The sequence below is a fragment of the Lupinus angustifolius genome, unplaced genomic scaffold, assembly GCF_001865875.1.
Source record: "Lupinus angustifolius cultivar Tanjil unplaced genomic scaffold, LupAngTanjil_v1.0 Scaffold_45_34, whole genome shotgun sequence".
In the NCBI taxonomy this organism is placed as follows: Eukaryota; Viridiplantae; Streptophyta; class Magnoliopsida; order Fabales; family Fabaceae; genus Lupinus; species Lupinus angustifolius.
Window position 1 is genome coordinate 7,710 of NW_017721785.1, and position 25,904 is coordinate 33,613.

Sequence of the window (25,904 nt, forward strand, 5' to 3'; positions counted from 1 at the left end):
CTGGTGGATGCTATGCAAATCCTAGTTGAACTCCATCCTAACTTAATTGTCAAGGTTGCAGACTTCATTGTCAATTCTAAATGGGTTCTACCTATGCTTTTGGTGGATAAATTCCCTAACATCACAACCAAAATCTATCAAACTATCATCCATGTGGGAAAAGATAGACTCATTTACAAGAATTCTAATGATGGTGTGATGTCTCTTAAAGAGGCTTATCAACACATGAATCCTGGTGCTAATTAGCTCAATTGGGGGAAATCATTTGGTCATCAGCTATCCCTCCTTCAAAATCATTCAAAACTTGGAGACTAATTGAACATAAAATGCCAACTAATGAGAATCTGAAAAGAAGGGGTGTTCTTTGGCTTCAATTTGTGACCTTTGCAAGAAAGCTGAGGATGGCTCTATCCATTTGTTTTTCAATTATCCTTTTGCAGTTCTAATATGGAATTGGCTCAATAGAACTTTCTCAATTAAGTTGGACACCTCCTAAATAGAAAACTTACTAAAGCTAAATCAAAGGAATTGGAGTAACCAAGTTAAACATCTTTTGACGGCTAGTATAATTCACACTATCAACACTATCTAGTTTTGCAAGAACCAGTGCAGGTTCAAGGATAGATATATCACTCTATCTATGGCCTTGTCTAAGCTGAAGTTGGCAATAACATTGTCTGGAAATAGCTCTTCTAAGTGTACCTACAATAATATAGAAGACTTTTCTTTTATAAGTGATTTCAATATCAACATTAAATACAACAGAGCTCCTAGGATATTGGAAGTCATTTGGCAACCACCTACTTTGGTGAGAATTAAAATCAACACAGATGGTGTTGCTAAAGGGAATTTGGGCCATTCAAGAGGAGGGTGTATTTTTAGGGATCAAAATGGAATGGTCAAGGGTTGTTTTGCTTGCTATAACGAATTGGAAAATGCCCTCTTTGCTAAGTTACATGTTGCTATGTTGGGAATCAAAATTGTTCATAAAAAGGGATGGAAGAGAATTTGGTTGGAATGTGATTCAACTCTTGTCGTGAACATTCTCAAAGGGAAAGCACGAGCCCCTTGGAAGCTAGCTAGTAAATGGAGTCTGTGTCAAGCAATGCTAGCTTCAATAGACTACCTAGTTTCACACACACACATATATATATATATATATGGATGGGAATTCTAGTGTGGATAAACTTGCTAATTATGGAATTTCCTCTATGGTTTATACTTGGTGGAATCATGCTCCTAATTTCATTCATGAGGATGTTTCTAGGAATAGATTGTTTTTACTTACCTATAGGTTTGTCTCAATGTAATTCTCCTTGTAATGCTTCATTATTAATATAGTTGGTGGTGCCTTGACTCCACTCATTTAAAAAATGTTGTGGTTCATATTGTTGTGTATAGTGTTGTTGTCTACAATTGGAGACCATAACCTCATATTTATAAGAAGTGCATAATCTTCTATGAAGGGTGATGCTACTTCATTTTCTTATTTCAATTTTGCCCATCATAAAATAGAAATAAAACTTTGGTATCTACACAATAATTTCCATGACAATTATGTCTATAGCTATATACTTTACTTGAATTAGATCACTTTAATTTCGCCACTCAAAATAATGACACTAAACACATTTAAACATTACATGTGTGACCCAAAATTTCTTACATGTCTCACGTAAGAAGGTTGCAAGAGTTTTGTTAATAGGGATTAAGGAACCTTTAAACGTTTTTAATAGGGATTTAATTCAATGTAAGCAAGACTTAACATGGAGATATAATTTTTTTTGCTAGGAAAAATTGCATTGATCTCATGACATTTGTCCAAATTATACTTAATACTCCTCTTCTTATAACATTATTTAATGACAGATAATACAATTGAGATGCTTAAGTGTGCATGTTCCTGGTATGAACAACAAGTAAATAAACAAAATGAAAAGACAATGATATTGAAATGATTATACTAAGTAAACTTCAAGGAAACTCTGTAAATGATACGAGTTAGAAATTTTAGCAGCAGTAAACAATAATTCATCAAAACTCACAAAACCGTCTTCTGTAGATGTTCCATGAGATCATGACCTTGTTATTGATAATTTAAAGACATGTTTGAACTATCTAACTGTGATCTACAAATCTATACTTAAAAAATGAATGTAAACCCTGAATGGTATCTCCCCAATATGTCCTTGTTTTGAAGGTAGGGGAATGATATTAGATATATTAAATAAGGTTAAGCCAACTTGGTCAAGACACAAATCATAAATCAATGAAGGAGGATGGTTCTTGAGGAAGATTTTTTGTGATCACATGCATCTTGCATATCCATAAAAAAACAACACAAGGTAAAAAATAATGATAAACCAAAGATCATTTCTTTTGCTTTGGCATTTGTTTGCTTGTTATTTGAGATCTTTTTCAGCTCTAGATTTCCCAGACGATATTTATGGCCACATTAATCAATAAAAGATGAGTGTGAGATAATCAGTGTGCAGTATAAGTTTTGGAGATGTTTCCATGGATATTAAATTAGAGAAAGTTTTTGTTGTTACTACCATAATAAATTTATCCCTTTCGAGGTACATTGTTACCTCAAGGGTTACTCTCATGAATCCAACCCTTTATTTTGTATTCTCATTTCTCTCCACACATATTCTTCACTATTTTTTTTTCTTGTAGATTATAATAACTAATCTGTCAAGTTTTCATGGGTTTAATTTCAATTCTATTAGTCAATTTTTTTATCAATCAACTAAAATGTCCACCCAGCTTGAATATAATTATATTTGTAGTTCAAATAATAAGTAACTTATTATTAAACACCATAAGGATGAATTCTATTACTATTTCTATCCGTTTTACTCTCTCCCCTATAAGTATATATAATATACTAAAATTCCCTTTTATTAAAAAATAATACTACATTCCCCTTCATTTATGAGATTTTTACATAATTTCATAGGAGAATTAATATGACTAATTTGATATTAATAACTAGACATGTTTTTACAAAACACTCCTCTTCAAAATCATTTAAGCCCTACAAATAAGTAAACCATGTTCACCAATATCTTTCTCAAGCATGCAATCTCATCTAGAGCTGTTCTTACCCTTCTCACTTGGGGCTGAAAGCCTGCAATAGTAGTAGATAAAGTTAAGCACACTGATTTTCAGAACAATAAACTAAAGTCAAAGTATAATGCAATGAATTCCTAGCTTAGCTTTTGTTGAACTTACAGAAAAAATAGTAGCATGTCCAGGATCTGCAAGATGAGCAAAGAGATTCTCAATAGGACCAGTGCCAGTGTAAATGTGTTGGAACCATGCACCAAACACAGCCAACATGGCCAATCTCCCATTCTTAATCTCCTTTGTTCTCAACTCCTTGAGCTTCTCAGGAGAACCATTTCCCCATCCAAGAGGGTCAAACCAAACCCCACCTGGGTACCCAACATCTGTCCCTGTGAGCTTGTTGTTTGGAAATATAGGATCGGTGTTCACAGACCCTGGTTTGATTATATCAGCCCACCTTCTACCCTCAGCCCAACCAATGAAAATGAGTTCAACTATGAAGAGGGTTGTTGTGTCTGTGAAGTATTCTTGTTCTCCAGCTGTGTACCATGAAGGAGTGTTTAGGATACCAATCTTTGTTAGGAATTCTGGGATAAAGATGCCAGCAGCACCTAACATTGCCCATCTGCAGTGTACTATCTCTGATTGAACATTCCATCTTAGGCTCTCAGGATCAGATGCTGTTGAATCACAAACACACTTTTGCTGTCATCACTTGCATTTACTCACATGAATGGTTTAAATAAGTCTTTGGTACTTGTATGAATAGTGATTTTTGGATTTAGTCTCACTGATTTTATTAGTTCTTAGTTCCAACAAATCCCAAAAATAGTGTGTTTTTGTCTCTACTAAAATGAGAGACTAAAATGGAATAAAATTTTAACAGACTAAATCTAAAAATCATTCGTACTTGGTCCAACAATATTTATATAGGGAACAAAAGACTTCCTATATGAAATAGTCTAGTGAGACCCCTATCCAATAAGTATTATAAAATATCAAAAGAAAAACAATATATATTGACATTTGTGTTTTTTTTATTTAAAGTGTGATTACACTATTATCCTTAAAATTTAAAGGAAATAATCAATTTCCTCTTAAAAGGAGTCTCACTCGAAATAGTCATGTTGGTACAACATACTCTGGAAAACTTTTTCTTTTACAAAACACAAAGTATACTTTTGAGATTTAAATATCAAAGTTGTGAGGAGTTGTAAAAAACAAACATTTTCCTATATGAATAGTGTTTGAGCTTAATCAGTGACAGCAAATTTGAGTAGTGATAACTTACAAAGACCAAGAGGATCAAAACCAAAGTCTCCTGGGAGACTGCCATCAAGCCATGCAGGAGGGACACTGCCTGGGAACCAGATAGGCCTGTTAGGGTCAGCTGCTGCACACAATGCAGTTGTGGATCTCCCTCCAACTGGTGCTGTAAAGTGGTTCACCTTCACTTTCCTCCCACTAAGAAAAGCAGCTTTTGTAGTCCCCAAGGGTGATCCATTATTCTTCTGGGAACTGCATGCACTTCCATTGATTTTTTTAATATTTTGATTAGTACTAGTTTAAATTTCAATTAAATAAGTCAAGGTACATTACTTAGGGCATGGTTTTCATCATTTTAAATGACACTCCTCTTGTTTCAAAATGCATATTTGTATTGACCTCAGGTTTAGGGTCTGATGAGTGTAAATGTAATGATGACATAAAATTCAAGGAGTAAGTATAAGAACATACATTATAATGTAAATCAATGTGATTTCTAAAATAAAAGGGCATTGAGTAGAATTAAGTCAAACAAGGTATATGTACTTTTTATCCTTTTACAAGGGTCAATATATGAAACATTTCACTACTGTTTACATTACTGGTACACATGGAAGTTGGAGAAACTTGCCTTGGGGTAGAGATGGCAACAGCTGCAATGGCAGAAGAAGCACACGCAGAAGCCATGACAGGTCTTCACCCAGAGAGATAAAATGATTTAGCTTAGTGACTTATTGTTGTGTTGCTGTGTGTGATTTCTGAATGGGAAAGAAAATGCAAATTTTGGTTAATGTATATGAAGGGTTAATTCTTATCTTAAAGGATCGGAGTGTGAACCAGAAATTACTGAAATCAGTTTGTAAGATGCCATGTGGCATGCAGAATCTCATAGGATAGATTTGCATGAAGAAAAAAAATCATATTCTTGTGACTCACAATTGATCCATGGCTTACATATTCCTTGGCTATGCTACTGTCTATTGCTTCAAGAGAAAACGATTTATATACCAATAGTAGAAGAGATATATGAGTATAATTCGTGTTAATTATTTTTTACCATTAAAAATTAAATATAGTAATATACGATGAATGATTCTTTGGACACCACCTAACCTCAATTATAAAACTATTTTCAAATAGGGTTATTCTAACTTCGCCTATTTATGTGAAGGGTATTATTATTAGTTATTGGATTGATCTTATCCGTTAAATTTGTGGGTGGCTATCGAAGTTTTGTAAAAATCATGATTTCACTCTACACTTCTGTGAAAATATGGATGAAGCATATATAGGACTTTTGTGTAGAAGTTGTGTAGCTCTTTCACCACTTCTACACAATTAAAAGAATTACATCTAGAAGTTAGGAAAGGATTACATGATTTCTATAAAATAAAAAAATTACACCTAAAAGTTGTGAAATGGTTACACGACAACTACAAGGTGAAAAAATTACACCTAGAAGTCGTGAAAGAGTTATACGACTTCTACACAATTAAAAAAATTACACTTAAAAGTCGTGAAAGGATTACACAACTTCTACATAATGAAAAAAAATTATACCAAAGTCATGAAAGGACTACACAACTTCTAGGTAAAATGCCACCAAAAATAAAAATCGTTAAAGGGGTCCACAACTTCTATATAAAAGTCGTACATTAACATAACGACTTCTAATATATGTCGAAACAATAACTATTACCGTTTTTTTTAATCCACCAACTTATAATCAATTCACATGGATGCAAACCAAGTACTACATTATGCTAGAGTTGTCGTTTAATAGCGCTTATTTTAGATGTATAACAGCGCTTTCAGACGCTTTTTGTTTGATCGTAGTAGTATATGGTCATCATTAATAGCGTTTCACAAACGTTTTTCGTATTGATTATATATCACAGTGCAACACACAAAAAGCATTGTCATATAGTGCATCAATACAACAGTGCATCGTCCACAAAGCATTGTCATATAGGTCTTACGTAAACAGCGTATTTTATAGGTCTTATTAACATCGCTTATTGTTGTGATGTTGAAGTTCATATATTTAACAGCGCAATAACAGAAAAGCGATGTTGTATTATTCATGAATTTTCTCAAACAACACCTTAATATAACAGCGTATCACACACATAACGATGTTGTATTAATAATGTACAACAATATTTTCTATAAAAAAAACGTTGTTATAATTATCATTTACAACAACATATGTCAGGGTTTCCCATAGAATTCGTTGTTGATTTGTATAAATTAGTACCTGCATATACATTTATTAGCATAACAAACATTCTCAATAGCACAGACATTTATACATTCTGAATAACACAAACACATTAATACATGCTAGAAGTTTGTTTTATTAACATCAATACGATACAAAATACAAACAATGAATATCATGTCAATTATGTTTTGACAAAGTACATAATTACAAATAAAAAAATTACACAAATTACAAAGAAACAATATTATACAAATTACAAACAATCAAAATTAAGCTATAATTATACAAAGACTACTTGCATCTACTTTTTCCTTTTCTTTGATTATTTTTGTCTTGTAGGGTCATCCTTGTTTGGAGGAGCATATTGATTTACCCAAAGCCCTTCATCATGATAATCTCTTATATATAAATCATCATTTGTAGTTGATCTACTCTCATGCGACTGATATGTCCCAAAAAATGATCATCTTCATCAATATCTTCATATTCTTGGTCATCAATATTATTGACGATTATTTTGTTAGTTAAAAGAACAATGGACCATTTCATATCAGTTGGATCATTAACATAGAATACTTGTTGAGCTTGTGATGCTAGAATAAATGACTAATCTTTATATCTTGGCCTATTAAGATCCACATGCACGAACCCTAACTCATCAACTCGGAAGCCATTGTTGTTATCAACCCACATACAATAAAAAACCGGTATCCAAAACATTGTGTAATTCAATTCCCATATTTGTTAAATCACTTCAAAGTATGACATGTTCGCATATATTAAGTTTCTATCTTTTGCACTTGACATGTGTAAAGTTCGAGCAATAAGAGTCACACCACTATTTTGCATTTTACTTTGATCATCTTGTTTTTCGTATAAAATATGAACCCATTAATTAGGTAACCAGTGTAGGATAAGACATGAATGCTTGGACCATTGGCTAACCATTTCAATCTTTCGGAAATAGAATGTGCATTTATATTCAACTCCTCATCAATATGAATTTTTAGCCACTTTATGAAACACTGATTATGCTCTTTGGAAATCCAATTTTAATTCTTACTTGGGTAAGACTTCCTTAGCATCTCCTTGTGTGTTTTAACATATGGCTCAACCTCGTCGACATTATGTAAAACATATAAGTGTGCTTGCTTCAATTCAGTTCTTGTTATAGTCAATATTTCATTTCCAATAATACATTCACTAACTGTTTTTGTTTTTGCATATCGAGGCTTTGGAATGCCCATGAAATCACCATCCGTAAGGTATCCGGTACAAAAATCAAGAGCTTCTTCAACAACATATCACTCGATAATACAACCCTCTAGTCTTGATCGGTTCTTCACATACCATTTTAATGTCTTCATATAACGCTCAAAGGGGTACATCCATCTCATATAGGAAGGGTCACATAGTTGTGTCTCTCGAACAAGATGAATGCTTAGATGAACCATTATGTTAAAAAAAAGAAGGTGAGAAATACATTTCAAGCTCACACAAAGTCAAAATAATTTGTCTTTACAATGCAGGTAATTTCTCAGGATCAATCACTTTGCTAAAAATTGCCTTGAAGAATAAGCATAACCTAGTTATGGTTTCTCGAAATTTTTTAGGTAGAATTGACTGTATTCCAATAGGCAAGAAATGCTCCATAAGTACATGACAATCATTAGACTTAAGACCTTTTAACTTGAGGTCTTTCATTGATACGAGATTCTGAATGTTGGAATAGTACCCCTCTGGACTTTAACACCATGAATAAATTTACAATCCCTTCTCGACAAAGTCTAAGCTGCTCGAGGTAGAAATGTACATTTTCCCTTCATTATTAGCCCCAATTCCTTTCTTATTCTCATACTAACCAAGTCCAACCTTGCATTCAAGCCATCTTTGATCTTAACATAGACATTGAGTAAGGTACCAAGGAAACTTTCAAACACATTTTTTCATTATGCATAACATCGAGGAAATGTCTTACATATAATGAACTCCAATATGACAATTCAAAGAAGATTGACCTTTTCTTCCACTCACTTGTGACAATTTCTTTTGCAAAAGGTTTACCAAAGTTAGTATTTTACCAAAGTTAGTATTCAAACCCTTTAGCTTTTGAAATAATTGGTCACCTGTCAAAGACAAATGAGTACGACCTTCTTCATTGTTTCTATCAAATGCTTTTCTCCATCGTCGATAGTGATGATCTGAAGGCAAAAATCTATGATGGTCAAGGAAGACACTCTTCTTATAGTGTTCCAACCTCATTGAATGAGTATTGTCTTCACATACAAGACATGCAAAATGTCCTTTTGTACTATATCTAGACAGATTACCATATGCAGGGAAATCAGTGATTATGCTGAATAACAAAGCCCTCAAGTTGAAGCTTTCTTCCCTATACCCATCATATATATTTATGTATGTCTCCCACATTTGCTTCAAGTCTTCAATTAAAGGAGCCAAATATATGTCTATGTCATTTCCTGGTTATTTAGGTCCAGAAATTAACATAGATAATATCACATATTTGCGTTTCATGCATAGAGAAGGAGGTAGGTTGTATATCACCAACATCACTAGCCATGTACTGTGGGAGCAACTTTGAACACTATGTGGTTTAATTCCATTCATTGATAATATAAGGCCTAGATTTCTTTATTCTTGACCAAAACTAGGATAGTCGTGATCAATTTTTCTCCATTGAGGAGAATCTGTAGGATGCCGAAGCTTGCCATCTTTAATTATTTCTTCATCATGTCATGTCAACTTCTTTGCATCGTTGGCATTGCTAAACATATGCTTGAATCTTGCTTTGATAGGAAAATACCATACAACTATTTTGGGAATTGGATCTTCCTTCTTATATCGTGATGCATTGCATTTAGGACAAAACTTTAATGAAGCATACTCATTAAAAAATAAGATGCAATCATTTTCACAAGTATGTATCATAGTGTAGTCCATGCCTATGGAGCGTAACATTTGTTTTGCATCATAGGTTCGAGAAGGGAACACATTGTCTTCCGGCAACAAATCCTTCAAAAGTGCGAGCAAGTCAGTGAAACTCTTATCAATCCATCCATTAACATATTTAAACTTATACAATCTTAACACTGCTGCCAATCTTCTGAATTTAGTACAACCATCATATAATAGTTTCACGACATCACTTATCAACCGCTGAAACATCTCAGGACAATCCTGAAGATCCTCTTCGACAATGTTTGTCATTTCCTCCAAATGATCGTCTTCATATGCATTTGTTTAGTTGTCTTTCATATGCATCTCATTATCACAATCCATAACATCTCTCTTCTCACCATGTCTTGTCCAACATGTGTAACTTTGTTCAATACCGTGACATATTAAATGAACTTTTAACTCATTTGGAGTAATTCGGTTTGAGTAACAACATCTTAAGCAAGGACATACAATTCTATTAGGATTTTCAGCATTCTCAATTGCAAACCTAACAAATGATTTTACTCCTTCTTCATACTCATTCGTCAATCGATTGGTACTCCTCCATTTTCGATCCATTTTGTATTAACAAAAAAATATAAATGAGTCAGAACTTGGAAATGCATAAATCCCTATAGTTTGGAGTTAAGCTCACCAAGCAAAGAAAATGCATTATTATATAATTAAAAATGGGGGAACCCTAACTTATAATGTAAGCTAAATGAGTCGGAACTCGGAAACCTCAACTCATTACAAGCTAAATGAGTGAAATCACTTAATACAAGCTAAATATAATGTAATTAAAAAGACAAATAACTATAAGAAATACTCACTTTCAATTCGGTGTTGAATGTGTTAATGATGATTTTGAGATTAAACGAGTGAAGAATTTTTGAAATCGGTGTTGAATGATTTTCGTGTTGAATGAGTGAATGATTTTTGGTGTTGAATGAGTGAATGATAATGAGGTTGAATCATTGTCGAGGTCAATTTTGAGAATAAATGAGTTTCACTACTGAGTAAATGAGTGTTGGGATTGTTGATGAATGCGTGAAAATGCGAGAATATTTTAATTTTTTAGGATCTGCTAGTATCTTCAACAACGCATAATGAAGATGGCACTGTCAATGATACATAATCAATAACGCATAGTGAAGATGACGCTGTCAATGGTACCTAATCAACAGTGAAATCTTAAGGAAACGTTGTGGAAGAACTCCTCATTCAAATATAAAGAAGGTAAGTGTTCCACAGCGCAATCTTAAGGAAAAGTTGTGGAAGATATAATATTTTTTACTAATTCATTTTTTTTAATCAAATTCAAATTAGTAATTACATTATGACATTCGATTAATGACAATTAATTAAATATATAGAACAATTAATAATGGCAATAAATAACATTCAACAATTAATCGATTAAGTATTGTGTTAAGCGATTAAGTGCAGAGGAAATAGTTTTCTTGATCATATCGACACTGATTTTTACTGAATGCGATGTTGTATAGCTAAAAGAGAATAAATGAGAGATAAGTATTCAAGAATGTTTTTTTTTGTGAATACGCTATTGAATTCAACATAATCAACAGCGTATTGTTAAAAAAGTGTTGTTGTATAGGTATAACAACAACACATTCATAAAAAATCATTGTCGAAGACCATTATTCCTAATTCTATACGGTTACGCACATAACAGAAAATAACCTGAATGCATACAGAAACAGAACATAACAACAAAATGAATGCATACAGAAACACCAAATGACAACTATATAAACACAGCTGAATTTTAACTGAATCTATATATTGAACATTAATTACACTGTAATGTTTACATAAACATATATTACATAGACTAAATCATATATATTACATTGAACATTAATTGAATTCCCTAAGCTACAATCTGTACAAAACTAATCTACTGTACATTTAGCTATGATTTGTCAACAGAACTAAGTACAAAGTTTGACCATTGTTCTCTAATTTGGTTGACTTGGTCATTTGTATATGATTTGCCAACGATCTTGATTTCATTAGATGGTCATTGCTGAATGAATGATCTCCTTCTTGAATTTCAACACGTAATAGTCGCAATCTACCTGGTTTGTTTGGCTAAGGGTCTACAATTAAAATGAAGTAAACATATAAGTGTAACCTTAGTTGAAATATGAATATATTACATATATAATTGTTTGAGATGATTTGTGTTAATACATTTATATGAGTCCACTTGATTTTGTGATTTGGTAACTTGTTTCTACCACGACTATAGCTTCTATAAACTCTCACTTCACTAAACAATAGAAAATGTACTTAATTACTAAACAACTAGGAAAGTGAAAGTATAACTAAAAGTTTAAAGGAGTAGTCCACTTACCTAGAAAACAAATCTTTCATTGCAGGGTACTTGTTTAGATCACCATGTGTCAATAAGTCAAAGTAGTATATTTCTTCATTGACCTGATTGATGGCAACCAAAACCCAATGTTGCCTAACAAAATATATGTACATAGTTAGGAAATGTTAAGCACAACAAACATACTAAAGAAAGAAATATAAAAGACAATTAAAAAATGCTCACCTGATATTAAAAGGTGCAAGAAATAAATCTGGACACTACTACATTTTTCATCTACGCCAACGCCTCCATTCTCTATGGTTTTAAAACCATGGTCTTAAAATACATTAGGCCACAGTTTGTAATGATGTTATCTTATTTGTTAATTTTTCACATTTATGGACTACAGTTTTAAAATTGTGGTCTTAAAGTGTATTAGACAACGGTTTTTAACTATTGCCTTATCAGTTATACAAAAACCGTTCTCTATTATATATGACCATAGTTTTTTAACTGTAGCCTTACCAATTATACAAAAATTGTTCTCTATTATATTTGACCATGGTTGTTTAAGTGTTGTCGTATTTGTTGTACAAAAAAGCCATTCTCTATTGGAATGATTTCGTTTATTATTTTGTTGTAAATTAAATTGTATATCCACAAACACTCAACCAGTGTTGCATAAAAACGTCGTTTTGTTCTCTCTCACCACTCTTTTCTTCATCTTTCCTTTCTCTCACACTTTCTACAAAACAACCACACTTACATCAACCACCTAGATTACGAAGACCTCGGCTTTCTTGACGAACACCACACTCACATCAACCACCCAGATCTCGATCACGTTGATGATGTTGGCGAAGATTTCAATGATTTCTCAGCCTTCGACCATTCCGTAAACACATCATCATATTGAAGGAGCGAAATTTCACCACTATCGTTGAAAATAACCGCTTAATGATGGTGGAATTCAACTCTCCATGGTGCAGCCATTGCAAGTCCCTCGCACCGGAGTATGTTGTCGCTGCAACCGAGTTGGAATACGACGACGTAGATTTGCGCACATGATAATTTTGGGGGTTTTATTGTGGGTTTCTGCCCACCATAGTTGATATGCATTGGAATCAAATTGGACATTCGTATAGTCATTATCATATGAATTCAGAACTTAATATGAAGATTTTACATTGGTAATGAAATTCTTGTGTTTTTTACTTGGTGGTTAACAATGTAGACTTGTGTTATTTAATTACCTCTTTGAGTCAACTATTGATTTGTTTAATGTGTTTATGTGCACTTGTCGTTTGTGTAAAGAATCTATATGTACCTCTTAGTTACAGACTTACAATAATTACAATTATCAAGTGCTTTGATTTTAAGTGTCTCTCTTTTCACTTTTGAAAACATGTGTTTGACATTATTACATTTTTTCTTGATTAGTTGATCTAAAATACTTGTCATATTTATTCAATTTTATTAGAGTGCATGACGGTCTGTATTGTTTACCTATTAAACATGCCCTCATTGATTGTTTTATCTGATATATAATTCAAGTAGAAGGGGAAGTCTGAGGTCCCATGGTCAGCTAGAAGGGGAAGTCTTTCTGAAAGGGATTGTGTCTTGACTCTGCTATGTGTTAGATTTTTGGGTTGCCATGTCTACATACTTTAATAGTTATGTAGTTTTCCTCGGATGGTGGTTCTAGCTAGTAACAAATCTTCAATTATGAACATTTGAGGGGAGAAGTCATATTAAATATAGATAAGTTAATATTTTTACAAAAGATTCTTGGTGCTTAGTTATTTTCTTGTATAAATCAATGAACAACTTAGTTTTTGTTTTTCTTATTCACGTTACTCTGTTGAGGGCTTTTGTAATTTGTGTGGTTCCTTTTATGCAGAATACTAAATAAGAGTGTAGTATATATATATGTATATATAGTGCCTGATATACTTGCAGCATCCGAACATAATTCACTATTATGGAGTAATTTATCTCGAAAAGATGATGAACTTTGGTGTTATAGACATGTTTTTAGGTCCCCTTTTCAAGGCCTCGCATTTATATAGTTGATAGTTATTTGTGTTCCTAATTTATTTCAAGAATATGATCAACTTGGAGAAGATGTTATTCATTCTTATACTGCACAAAGTTTGTAAGGTCTTTCTTACTTACATGGTATATGCATAGTCCATAAGCGAGTTTACATGTTTTATTTAATTTTTATTGTAGTCTTTTAATTTTGTTGGTAAAGTAATTTCCGATGTTTTAATTACTGCATTTTGTTAAGGGACATCAAAGGAGCAAACATATTGATGGACCCTAATGGAATTGTGAAACTAGCAGATTTTGGAATGGCAAAGCATGAAAGAGAACTTATAATATATCTTCATATTTGTACAATGCAACTTTTATCTTTGTATCAATTAATAAAGGAAGTTGCTCTAGGAAATTGGATATTTTGAGTTGATTTAAGCATATTGTTTGAACTCCCACAAGAGGTTGTGGGTTATAAAATTTGCTTGTTTGAACAAATTGCAGATAAAGGAGGAGTCTCGTCTATTCTCCTTAAATGGAAGTCCTCATTCGATGGCATCAGAGGTCAACATAACTTATATTTCTTTGCCAAACAACAATTTTTTGATTGATGATTTTCAAGCTATGTTCATGTTGGTGACATTATTTTTATATGAATAATTAATTACTTTATGTAACTTAATTACTTTCAGACATTTTCTATATATCGACATTGATACTTTATTGTGTGTTATTGATTTTTTTTTTATAAATACAAACAAGGACCACAGTTTTATAAGTATTCTCTAAACTATCACATGCAACAGCTTTATAAGCATTCTCTGAGCTATCATAGGCAACGGTTTTAGGTGTCGCCTATTGAGGCAGCGGTTTTAGGTGTCGCCTATTGAGGCAACGGTAAAAAATCGTGGTCTTTCTAAAGCAAATAAATTGTTGCCTATGTCAACTACAAAGACAACGGTTATTATTCACTGTTGCCTTATGTCAAAAAATTGTTGCCTAAACAAAAGGCAACGCCTTAGACTACCACAGTTATAAAACCGTTGTCTTTGACAAAGACAACGATTTTTTAATATTAAACCATGGTTTTTAGCCGTTGTCTTTGAGTACAGTAGTTGATAGTCTTCTTGGAGCTTACATCCTCAGTAGATGGCTTTGAGCTCACATCCTCTTAAGATGGCTTAGTCTTTTGGGTGCTACTGGGGGTAGAACGTACATTTTTTTGAATATTCAATAAAAAAACATATCAATTATAAATCAATATATCAATTATAATATGAGTGAGCATAAGGTAAAAAATCACACCTTATAAGGAATTACTTGAACAAGGTCTATTGGCCAAGCCACAAAAGTGCTTATAGCCCCTCCAACTGTGAAGATATCCTCATCGAGAGGAATTGGCAACAACACATCATCATCGATTGCAACATCAATCGAGACCTTCACATGATGGCGTGGGATACGTGCATTATGCAGCATAACATCGGCCAACTTGTGTATTTTCCCAACACCCACTACTCGGCTAGTTGGGATACCCAAGAAAAGTTTGCAAGAACTGATTCCATGTACGTAAGCTAAAACATATAATTAGTTAACGACTAAATTAAAATAAGTTAACTAAATTACCTCAGGAATGAGAATCAGAATGGGAATGTTGTAAGGTGCAAGTGTGCAACTCTCATTGACGGTTGAAGAAATAGTGTCAACACCACTAGCTAGTCGTTGCCACTCAACTTCCTTCACCTTCATTGATTGCTCAAATTCATTGAACCGTTGCATGAGGCAATCTAGTTGATTTTGAACCTGGCTCATTTGGGCTTTGGTTGCACGCTTTGGATGGGGTACAAATGTTCGCTAGCTAACCTCAAATCCTGCACCTCAGATACGGCGAGGGTAGATAGGTAGCCCTAGTGCCTTGTCAAGTATTATGCAACTATCTGGGTTTGTCTCCTTTTCTTTTAGGGCAACCTAACAAATCAAGAAAAAACATAATGTTAATTAATCACATTTTGATAAATAAAGTATGCAAATTAAGTATAATTAAAAATGAGCACTTACAACACGTCTTGCCGCATCTTGAACTTTCTCATTGTCGATGACGTCATCCTTGTTCTTACGAGCATCCAGCCACAGAACATCGAGTTCTACTCTATGTGGAGTCATAGGTGTATCGCTTTTGTTCTCCAACTAACAAAACATAACCAATAATAATATAATTAGATATATATGCATACAAAACATAACCAATAATGTACTTACAAATTAACAATACTTACAATTTTTCCATCGACTCCTCTATACCCTGCTCGAGAAGCTCGGTATGGATATAAAGGCTTGAATGTCCTCTTGCGGTTTACATTACTTAATTTATGAAACAATAAACAACATTAATATTAACAATCATATACAATAGCATGTATACAAAAGTCAATACAAAGAATATGATTTTACCAAGAAAGACTCGTCTTGTGTGCGTAACGTGACAAAAGTATTCCAATCCTTTTCATCAACGATATTTGCATATTTAGTTTGACGTTTTAGGTTGACATTATCATCAGCAATTATGAGTAATTTTCCAGCATCAGTTCGGAATTGTCAAGAGTCTTGCTAGTCAATTTTAGGATATAATCCTTATGCTCCTCACCAACATCAAAAGTTGACTGAAATAAAAACACATTTACATTGTATATTGCATGAAAACACATGCATATACATACATTGCATGAAAACGCAAAAACTGAAAAATAAACTTACTGTTATTTCATTCTAAATACACTCCTTCACGGTATTCTCTACATCACTTCATTTGTTGAATGTTAGCTTCACATTCTGCCTAACAATAACACCAATGTAGTTTACCAATATGTTGTCACCCTTCGAGTTTAATGGTTGACCTTTAGAGTTCCATTGAACTTCTATCTTAACATCCTTACTTCTTGACCGGATGACATTCTTCATTGAAGTCATTCCACGTGGAGGTCGTTTTTGAGCAACAATTTGCTTGTCTTGTGGAGTCGGTGTAGCTTCGTCACCATTGTGAGAACCATGATTGCCACTTTGGGAAGTCATTGATGAAGTTTTTTAAGGTTTATGAGAGTTTGAGAGTTTATGAGAGTATGAGAGTTTGGTGAGAGTATGAAGATTTCTTTTCGATTAAGTTTGAGATCGTAGAGGGAACGATTCATGTTTTAGATATTTAAATTGTAATAACAATTTAACAACGTATACTAAAAGTAGTATTGTTGTATTGACATCTTCAACATTACATATTAAGGATTGCACTATTGTTGTATTAACAATTCAATAGCGCATATTAACAGTAGCGCTGTTATATTGACATCTTCAATAGCGGATATTAATGATTGCGTTGTTGTTGTGTATCCAGCTGTTTACTACTCATTTTCATGACCGCATCAACAACGCTGCCTAGATGTAGCGCTGTTGAATATAATCTAATTGATAGTGCAATCGTAAATATGCACTGTTATACTGAATTCATTTTCCAAATTACCACCGTATTTGTAATTATGCGCTGTTAAATTAACATTTTACATAACAGGAAAATATATATATAACATGAATTTACATTAATTAACATGAAGTTACCATGAAGTAGATTACTATGTAATTGTGTTTATTAATACAAAAATGGAAAAATATTAAACATTACGTGTTGTTAATTTGTTTTCGTATTTATTAAGTATTGTTAATTTGTTTATTATGTTTATTAATATGGAATAACTAAAGTATTGAAGAAAATAATCATTCAAATAATTAACAAAAAATAGAAATTAATATTCAAAATAATTGTTTTATTATTCATTGAGAGAGACAAATACATAATAATGAACTAAATAATTTGGTACATGCAAATATAATGAACTAAATGATTTGGTACATGCGAATATAATCAACTAAATGATTTGGTAGATGAATAATACAACTAAAAAGAAACAAATCTTTTCTACAATTTTTTCATCGACTCCTCTACACAAATCTTGTGTAATAGTTTATTGATTTCCTTTTAAAATCTGGGCTTTTTTGGAAAATCAAAAGATGTTAAAGCCCTCTTTGACAAGATTTCAATGAAGGAAATAATTTTTTCCTCGACTCCTCTACACAAATCTTCATCTCACACAAATCTTGTATAACATCCACTTTCCTTCTGAAATCTGAGCTCTTTTTGAAAATCAAAAGATTTCAATGTGGGAAATAAATGAATTGAAAAAATTGAAAGAGATCAATGAACTCAATAATTTACAAATTAAATCTTCATCATCTAGCGCAAGTCTTGTATAACAGTCACTTTCCTTCTGAAATTTGGGTCCTTTTGCCAAATAAAAAGATGTTAAAGACATCATTGACATGATTCTAAAACAGAAACACAACTTTAGAACTTTTAACATTTTGAACATACTCCTATAGAAACACATTCTCTTACTGATGAAATATAACATGAAGTGAATCACAATATTTATAGATGAGCAACCATTAATATTTCAACAAACGAAGAGACACATAACCATTCAACCATTAATATTTCAACAAACGAAGTGACGCATAATTACTCAACCATTAATATATCTAACACTTAAAATGTCGTATAAAATCAACAACGCATAATTAAGAAAGTGTTGTTACTATGTAATCTTCAACTTCGCTTTCTATTAAATACGATTACGTTGTAATGTTAATGATGTTCAAACAACGTTGTGTCAAGAATGCGCTGTTGAAGTTACACACATTGACGATGCATGCTTTAGTATGCTCTGTCAATGTTCTTCTACCTTGTTTTCAATAGCATCGTTCAAAATTGTGTTGTTGAATGACTGTTGTTTATTATGATATCTGACGTAGTGCTAATTCACAAATTAATCCTTACCTTTCAAACATGATAAGCGGATTTTGTATGACTTGACCCAAGTTCAAGCTCTATATGACTCGATTTAATAAAGTGGTCTTAATACCTGATCTTACAATGTCGGTTAATTAAGTTGATTGGTTTGGTGAGAATATATACCTGATAAATAAATGAACAAATTTAGCTTAAACTTTAAAGAATTTATTTATTTTAAATCAATTCATTATATTATTTCAATTATTTTTAATTGTCATTTTGAAAGGTATAACTTTAATTCAATAAATAAAAATTACGATGCTAAAATATTAAAAATAGTAACCTAAATAAATGCTAAACAGATTGAACCAAAATTTTAAATATTTATAAGTAATAATGATTGATTTAGTTTTCAGAGAGCATACAATAATAATGTATAATAGTTATAATTTGAGCAAAAAAAAAGAGTAAAGAATGTAATATCTATGTCTTATCAGTGTAAATATTTATATACAATCAATATACTATTCACTCTTCATTTGTATTATTTTTTTAATAGTAAATAATAACAAAACATAAATAATAAATGACACAATGATGGTATTTAAATTTTATACACTTTTTTCTCAAAAGTAAAATATGATAAAACAGTTTGATATTCAATTATCTTTGCATCAATGTTGCAAAAAAGGTAGTATTTGAACCGTAAAAAATTATACTAATCATGTAATCATATTTATTAAAATTGGTTAAAAAGTTTATACTGACCAATTTTTAATTGAATTGTATCGGTAATCAATTATCATTAAAAATTAATTTTTTTTTAAGGATAATGAATTAATGATATCTTCTTTATAATTTTTTCAACATTAATATACTAATATTAAAATAATATATAAATATATCTAACTTCACCACAACTTAGTTTAATACTTTAATCAGTAGATTGTCTATTGAAACCATTATACCAACATATGGGATATGATGAGTAATTAAAAAATTCAAATTTCATTTATAAATCTATAAATAAAACAAATTTAGTATACATGTCATAATATATGATATCCCCCCTCCCTTTAGAAAAACCCTAACCACCTTAAAAACACTCTTCTGCCTTTTTCTTTCTTCCTGTTCTGCTTCGAAACCCAAACCCTAGAACTCAAGAGTAGTAGTTTGTGCAATTTGCACGAACAACAATGGGAGGGAAAAGGAGGAAGAACGATGATTCAGATAACGATGAGGGTCAGAAGAAACCTGATATGAAGAAAACGAAGAGAGAGGAACTTCTTCCTTCCATGATCAAGAACAAGGAGAAAAGATCACTAGTTCACGCTAAGCTCAAACGCCAGAAGAAGCTTGATAAGATTGCTAAACATAAAGCTCGAGATGCTGCTGAGAAGAGAGCTCTCGAGCTCGGTGAAGAGGTTCTCAACATTCTATTCCATGCGATGCGATTCAATTTTTTTTTAATTTTTTATTTGATTTTGATTTTGTTATTTTGTTTTGAATTGCGTTTATGCAGATTCCGGAGAGGATGGTACCTCGCACCATTGAGAACACTAGGGAATTGGACGAGACTATTTGCAAGCCTGATGATGAAGAGGTTTTCTTATTCTTCTTATTTGTTCAATTAATTGCTTTCATTCTGTAATGTATTTTTGTTACAATTTGATTTGAAGTTATATTTTCTGTTGTTGAGTAGATTGTGTGATGTATATTTTTCAAAACAAGCTTTTCTTGTGTATGGACTCTGTTTAAGATTAGGTTTCAACCTTGTAATTGCGGATTAAGTATTACTAATATAATATCCTTAACTTTAGTTAAGGTTATAATAGCATGATTTTGGGCGATGGGTAAGGAGTGAAAGATTGAAAGGTTTTTACTAGAGAATGATTTATTATTTTATTTAATATATTGGAATTCAATAGTGATAAAATTTCCGATTAGAAATCACCATTTAGTTCCTCAATCTGTTGCCCAAGCATACTAGTTAGTATTTAATAATAGAATTATAGGTTGGTTGTATTGGTAATCTCAGTTTTCTAGGGGTCTGTTTGCGAGTTGATTTGTGGAGGGGAAAGAATGGAAATGGAAGACTTGAGAGTCCTTTCACAAGTGTGTTTCATAGCTCCAAGGCCTTTCTCTTCCCTCCACTGCCCTCCAAAAACCCCCTCACAAACAGTCCCGAAGAAGAGAATTCATCTATGAAGAGTGGGTGCTACGGAATACAGATTCTAATCCCACAATGTAACTTGAAGCAGGTTTCATATCTGATTTTGTAAGTAATCTAAGGACAAGAGAAGATATATGGGGAAAAGGAGGGGAGCAGTAGAAGATTATAAATTATGGAATTTGTAGATGAATTTGAAGTTATTGTTGGGTAGATTCTAGTTTTTTATGGGAGGCTTCTCTTTAGTGCTGTTGATGGTTTCTAACAAATTGGAGAACTGTCCCTTTCTTATTCATATGCTGCATTGCAACTATTCAATCATTTTTTTTAAATTACTTATGGTGACACATTGATTATATTTATTTGAAGTTATTTGCTGGAAATGATGCTGATGAGTTCAGTTCAATTTTGAAACGGGAACAAACTCCCAAGATATTAATCACCACTTGCCGTTTCAATTCTTCGGTATGTCTCCTACAAGCTAATGTTTGCAATCTCAACTTTGTCTTAAGTATGCTTCTATATATACCCTTTTTCCAGTAAAAAATTTTATGCCTTCTTTGTTTGTAACGTTTAGGAGTACTAGAGTCAGAGGAAACTGTGTCTTGTTTATTATACTAACATGTTTCCATCTTTTGGTTGAAATCTGACTTAATCTGCAGAGAGGACCTGATTTTATATCAGATTTACTTTCAGTTATACCAAATGCACATTACTACAAGAGAGGAACTTATGATTTGAAAAAGGTGCCTAGTGTCTTTTCCCCATATGAGTAAAATATGGAGCTTAGTTCATTTCTTCAATACTTTATAATTTAAATGTGGATTGCAGATTGTAGAATATGCAAAGAATAAGGACTTCACTTCTGTTGTAGTTGTTCACACCAACCGGAGGGAACCAGGTAGATGTTGCTTTTTTAGTGAAGGTCTTATATGGTTTTTAGGCCTTTTCCTTCAGATTTCAGTGTAAATTTGCTTATAGGTTTTTCAATTCTTTGCTCCTATGAACTGCAGATGCTCTCTTAATCATCGGCGTACCTGATGGCCCTACTGCTCATTTCAAGCTCTCAAAGCTTGTGTTACGCAAGGATCTGAAGGTATGATGTTTTTTGTTTATAAATTTAATGGTATTCAGTCTTCTTCTTGATGCTGGCATACAATAACCTCCATAGTTTAGTTACTTCAGTATATGAGTAAAAAATGACTTAAAATCTTAGAGAGGGAGAAAATAAGATTTTATAACAGGTCAAGTTAAGATATCGCCATTGGAAATTAATTTTTGTTCATTTTCTCTTTCTAGCTTAGTGATGAACATAAGAAATAAATTTTTATAGGTTCTGCAACCTGTGTTACCAATATAAGATGAATTCCTTATTTACTATAAGAAATAAATTATTTGTAAGTTCTGTATTTTTTTTACCAATATAAGATGAATTCCAGTTTGCAATTCAACCTAGGTTAGAAAATAAGAGTTTGGTACATTTTTTTATGTTTCGAGATTAAGCATGTTGTTTTATGTTAATGAAAAATGAAGTATTTAAATTTTTATTTTGCATTTCGTGCCCTCTCGCAGAATCATGGAAATCCAACCAGTCACAAGCCTGAGCTTGTGTTGAATAATTTTACAACACGTCTAGGGCATCGAGTTGGAAGGTCAACATTTTCTTGTTCTATTTTATGTTACTAGTAATGTAGAATTTTGTCATATTCAGAGGCAGGATACCATTGAAATAGTTTTTTTTACCAATTGTCAATTATTTTTAAGAGAAATTGTTATGTAAAAGGATAAGGTGAATTTAAGGCCATCTTTCCTATGTTGTGATTATCGTTTTTAAGTAATAAATATCTCTTCTTTTTCATGATGCTTCTGTGTTATTATTTTTTATAACCTTCAACCTATATTTTAACTCCTTGTTTGTTGATTTTCTTTTTTTAACAGATTGATACAGTCACTTTTCCCACAAGATCCAGAATTTAAGGGTCGACGAGTAGTCACCTTCCACAACCAGAGAGACTTCATATTCTTCCGGCATCACCGGTATATATTCATAAGGCTTTTCAAGCTACTATGTGGTCATTTGTTTGACAATATTAGTGATTGACATTATGGTGTCTTTAATCATATACTTCAGGTACATTTTTGAAACTAGAGAAGTTAAAAAGACCGACTCTAAAGATAAAAAGGACAAGGATGGAGCAAGTGTCACTGGTCCTGAACGCAAAGCAATTGCCCGTCTTCAGGTTAGTGTCAGGCTGTCAGCTCTTATTTAAAACTGAATTTGAATTATCACGTCATAGTTTAGTTGTGTTTTATGCTTTCCACTGCTCCGCTTTGTTTTTCTTGTGTGCCAAAATGTCAGTTATAATAGTAGTGTTGTATCGTTTGTCATACTAAGTATTAGATTTAAACAGAACTGATGGTTCAGATTCTGTGATTAAGGGTGATATTTGATCAGACGGGTATTCTGGAGGAGAGATTTATGAAGATTATTATGTAATGTGTTTTATACGAGTTATTAGTTATTTAATTTGTATTTACACCTAGAGTTAAACTATAAATGTGATCATGACACACTAAAAGTGGTCTTCACGAAAAATATAAATTCTTACATTAAAGATGCGTCTACTCTCAATTTAAATTCATTTTACTTCGAGGATTTAAGTATTCACTATTCACTGATTTGTTTAAGTTTTGCATTGGCTGTTTTTTCCTGACTTCATAACTTGCCTCTGCTGCTACAACTTAACTTTTAAAATGCAGGAATGCGGCCCTCGTTTCACCTTGAAGTTAACTAGCTTGCAGCATGGAACATTTGATACTAGAGGTGGAGAATATGAGTGGGTTCACAAGGTAGTTTACTTGTTAACCAATTCTATGTTTCCTTTTCAATTCCTGGTTTGACCGAGTTTGTGAAGCATTTTTCTATTGTTTTCTAACTCACCGTGCCTGCTTTTCTATCATATTTTCTAATTGTTCTTTCTCTTGTAGCCGGAAATGGACACGAGCAGAAGGAGGTTCTTCCTATGAGTTTTTATGAGAATGTTGCATTTGGTACTTCATTTATTCTGAACTAGAGTTTAGATGGTAAAGAGGGTCTTTGAAGATGTTGCAATCTTTTAACTTCATTTTGTATAATGTTGGTGTATTACTATTTAATTTTTTTAGGGAGGGGGTGTGGCTAAAGTCCCTATTATCTCTGTATACCCGTGATAAATTTGCATGATTCTTATATTTAAATATAATTTAACATTGAAATAGTTCGCTTGTACCATAGACCAGTTCCCTAAGGTCTAAGCATATGATTTCTTTTCTTATTTTGATGTCAATTACTGCATCAATTCCCAGTGACAATATTGTTATTTGTAATTTCTTTAAGTTTACTGTGTTAACCTTCAACAATGCTGCTATTTTCTTTACGTCGTTCTAGTCGGGGGGTACAAATTAAACACTTCAATTAACGTTAAAATGATATCCAAAAAATTGGGAGTTAAAACTTGAAAATGGTTAAGGGCTTTTAAATTAAACGTAAAAAGCCTTAGTATACAAAGTTGTCTGTTTAGATTGAAAAGTAAAAGAATTGATTTAAAAAAATCTATTGTTAGCACCTAAAAAAGCAAATCTTGAACTTTGATTTTATTTCGTGTTAATTAGAATCAGGAGACAGTGTAATTGTTGAAGATATTTGTTATTTTTAATTAGAATAGTGGTTTTATATTAAGCTATGACTATCTGTGCAAGTACATATTAAATGTCGACACTTTTAATGAGAAGGGATCTTGTTCCCCTCCCATGATCAGGTTCTTACGTGTTACTCACCCGTCTGTCACTATCGAACTCTTCATGAGATTCCTAGTAACATTATTTATATCTTCTTTGTTCGTAGACAAAGGTGATTCATAATTCTCTTTCATTCCAAGGCAGGACTTGTATCCATGCGCTTTATATTCGCCTGGAGTTTGCTCCCAGAAATATAGCCTCTTATCACTCTAAGTTTAAAAAGTTTATTTCATATCTTAGCCATCAATTCTAAGGAATTCCTTTGAATTAGTAAGTAAATCTAACTATTGGATTTTCCTAAAATTTATGACTAAGATGTAGAGTAAGTTTTTTAAATTTACTCTTTGAGTAAGTGGATCCTCTCTCATTTTTAATTAGAAAAGTTCGTATTATTTTATTAAAGAATATGAGTACCTAACTATACTGAAATGTGAATATGGTTGCTACTAGTGTCATGCCTCTGACTTACAAGATTTATATTTTGGGTTTGGTTAACTAATAGTCTAATATCTTTAAAGTACTGGTTTACTTTCAAATACATAATGTATAGCATACAATTCCTCATTATAAACTTCTATTCTGGATTTCTTATGGCAATAAGTGAATTTGGTCGTAGGACCTATCTTATTATCAAATTAGCAAAAATCTTCGATGTCATTTTAAAAGGAAAACTTCACATGGGTTGAGAAATAGATAGAAGGAATATACATGTTCATGGTATCGTAATAAAGTTGTATGCATTCACGGAATTCTTTGACATCCAAAAGAAAAATACACATTTCAGCTTTCTACAAAAAGTTTCAGCTTCTAAAAGTTCACCTCAAAATTCTATTTTATGCTTGGCACTTGAAATCAAAGATGAACCATATTGTCATCGTATGTCTCTTTACCGTTGCGGTTAAGGTATTAATGAACCTCTTTCCACATATAGATATAAACATATTTGCGCAATAACATTCTTTTACTTACTTCTTAAGAATACTCTCTACCCAACAATATTTATATGTTTATTCTTATAAGAAAATATGAACTCCCTATCGAATGATAGAGAATTATATTAATATTATAAAATATAAAAATATGTGATAGGTTATAGGATACAAATAAAAAATATATTTATTATTATGAGGAAAATATATGTTATTTTTATTGATATATATAATAAATTATAAAATAATATGTGAAACGTTAACAAAAATGATATAGAGACTAGAAGCTACTT

The 25,904-nt window shown here is 32.2% G+C and overlaps 2 protein-coding genes and 1 long non-coding RNA gene across 3 annotated transcripts; 2 read left to right on the plus strand and 1 right to left on the minus strand.

The window, feature by feature from the left end:
* The first annotated feature begins 3,047 nt into the window (after positions 1 to 3,047).
* Positions 3,048 to 17,469, plus strand: LOC109338838. Its single transcript, XR_002106598.1, has 3 exons — positions 3,048 to 3,153; positions 10,945 to 10,950; positions 17,458 to 17,469. It is a non-coding gene; the product is annotated as an uncharacterized LOC109338838 (long non-coding RNA).
* Positions 3,107 to 5,104, minus strand: LOC109338837 (chlorophyll a-b binding protein, chloroplastic-like). The gene is made up of 4 exons (XM_019576173.1): positions 4,970 to 5,104; positions 4,364 to 4,590; positions 3,238 to 3,752; positions 3,107 to 3,133 (listed from the first exon to the last, which is right to left on the minus strand). The coding sequence occupies exons 1-4, from the start codon at positions 5,023 to 5,025 to the stop codon at positions 3,116 to 3,118; spliced, it is 816 nt and encodes a 271-aa protein (XP_019431718.1). The 5' UTR covers positions 5,026 to 5,104; the 3' UTR covers positions 3,107 to 3,115.
* A 2,347-nt stretch (positions 17,470 to 19,816) lies between the features above and the next one.
* On the plus strand, positions 19,817 to 24,256 carry LOC109338841 (ribosome production factor 1-like). Its single transcript, XM_019576176.1, has 11 exons — positions 19,817 to 20,159; positions 20,258 to 20,338; positions 21,275 to 21,370; positions 21,568 to 21,651; positions 21,737 to 21,806; positions 21,919 to 22,001; positions 22,478 to 22,557; positions 22,844 to 22,942; positions 23,037 to 23,145; positions 23,666 to 23,755; positions 23,894 to 24,256. Exons 1-11 carry the CDS (start codon positions 19,932 to 19,934, stop codon positions 23,930 to 23,932), a joined length of 1,059 nt encoding a protein of 352 aa, XP_019431721.1. The 5' UTR covers positions 19,817 to 19,931; the 3' UTR covers positions 23,933 to 24,256.
* Positions 24,257 to 25,904: the final 1,648 nt, after the last annotated feature.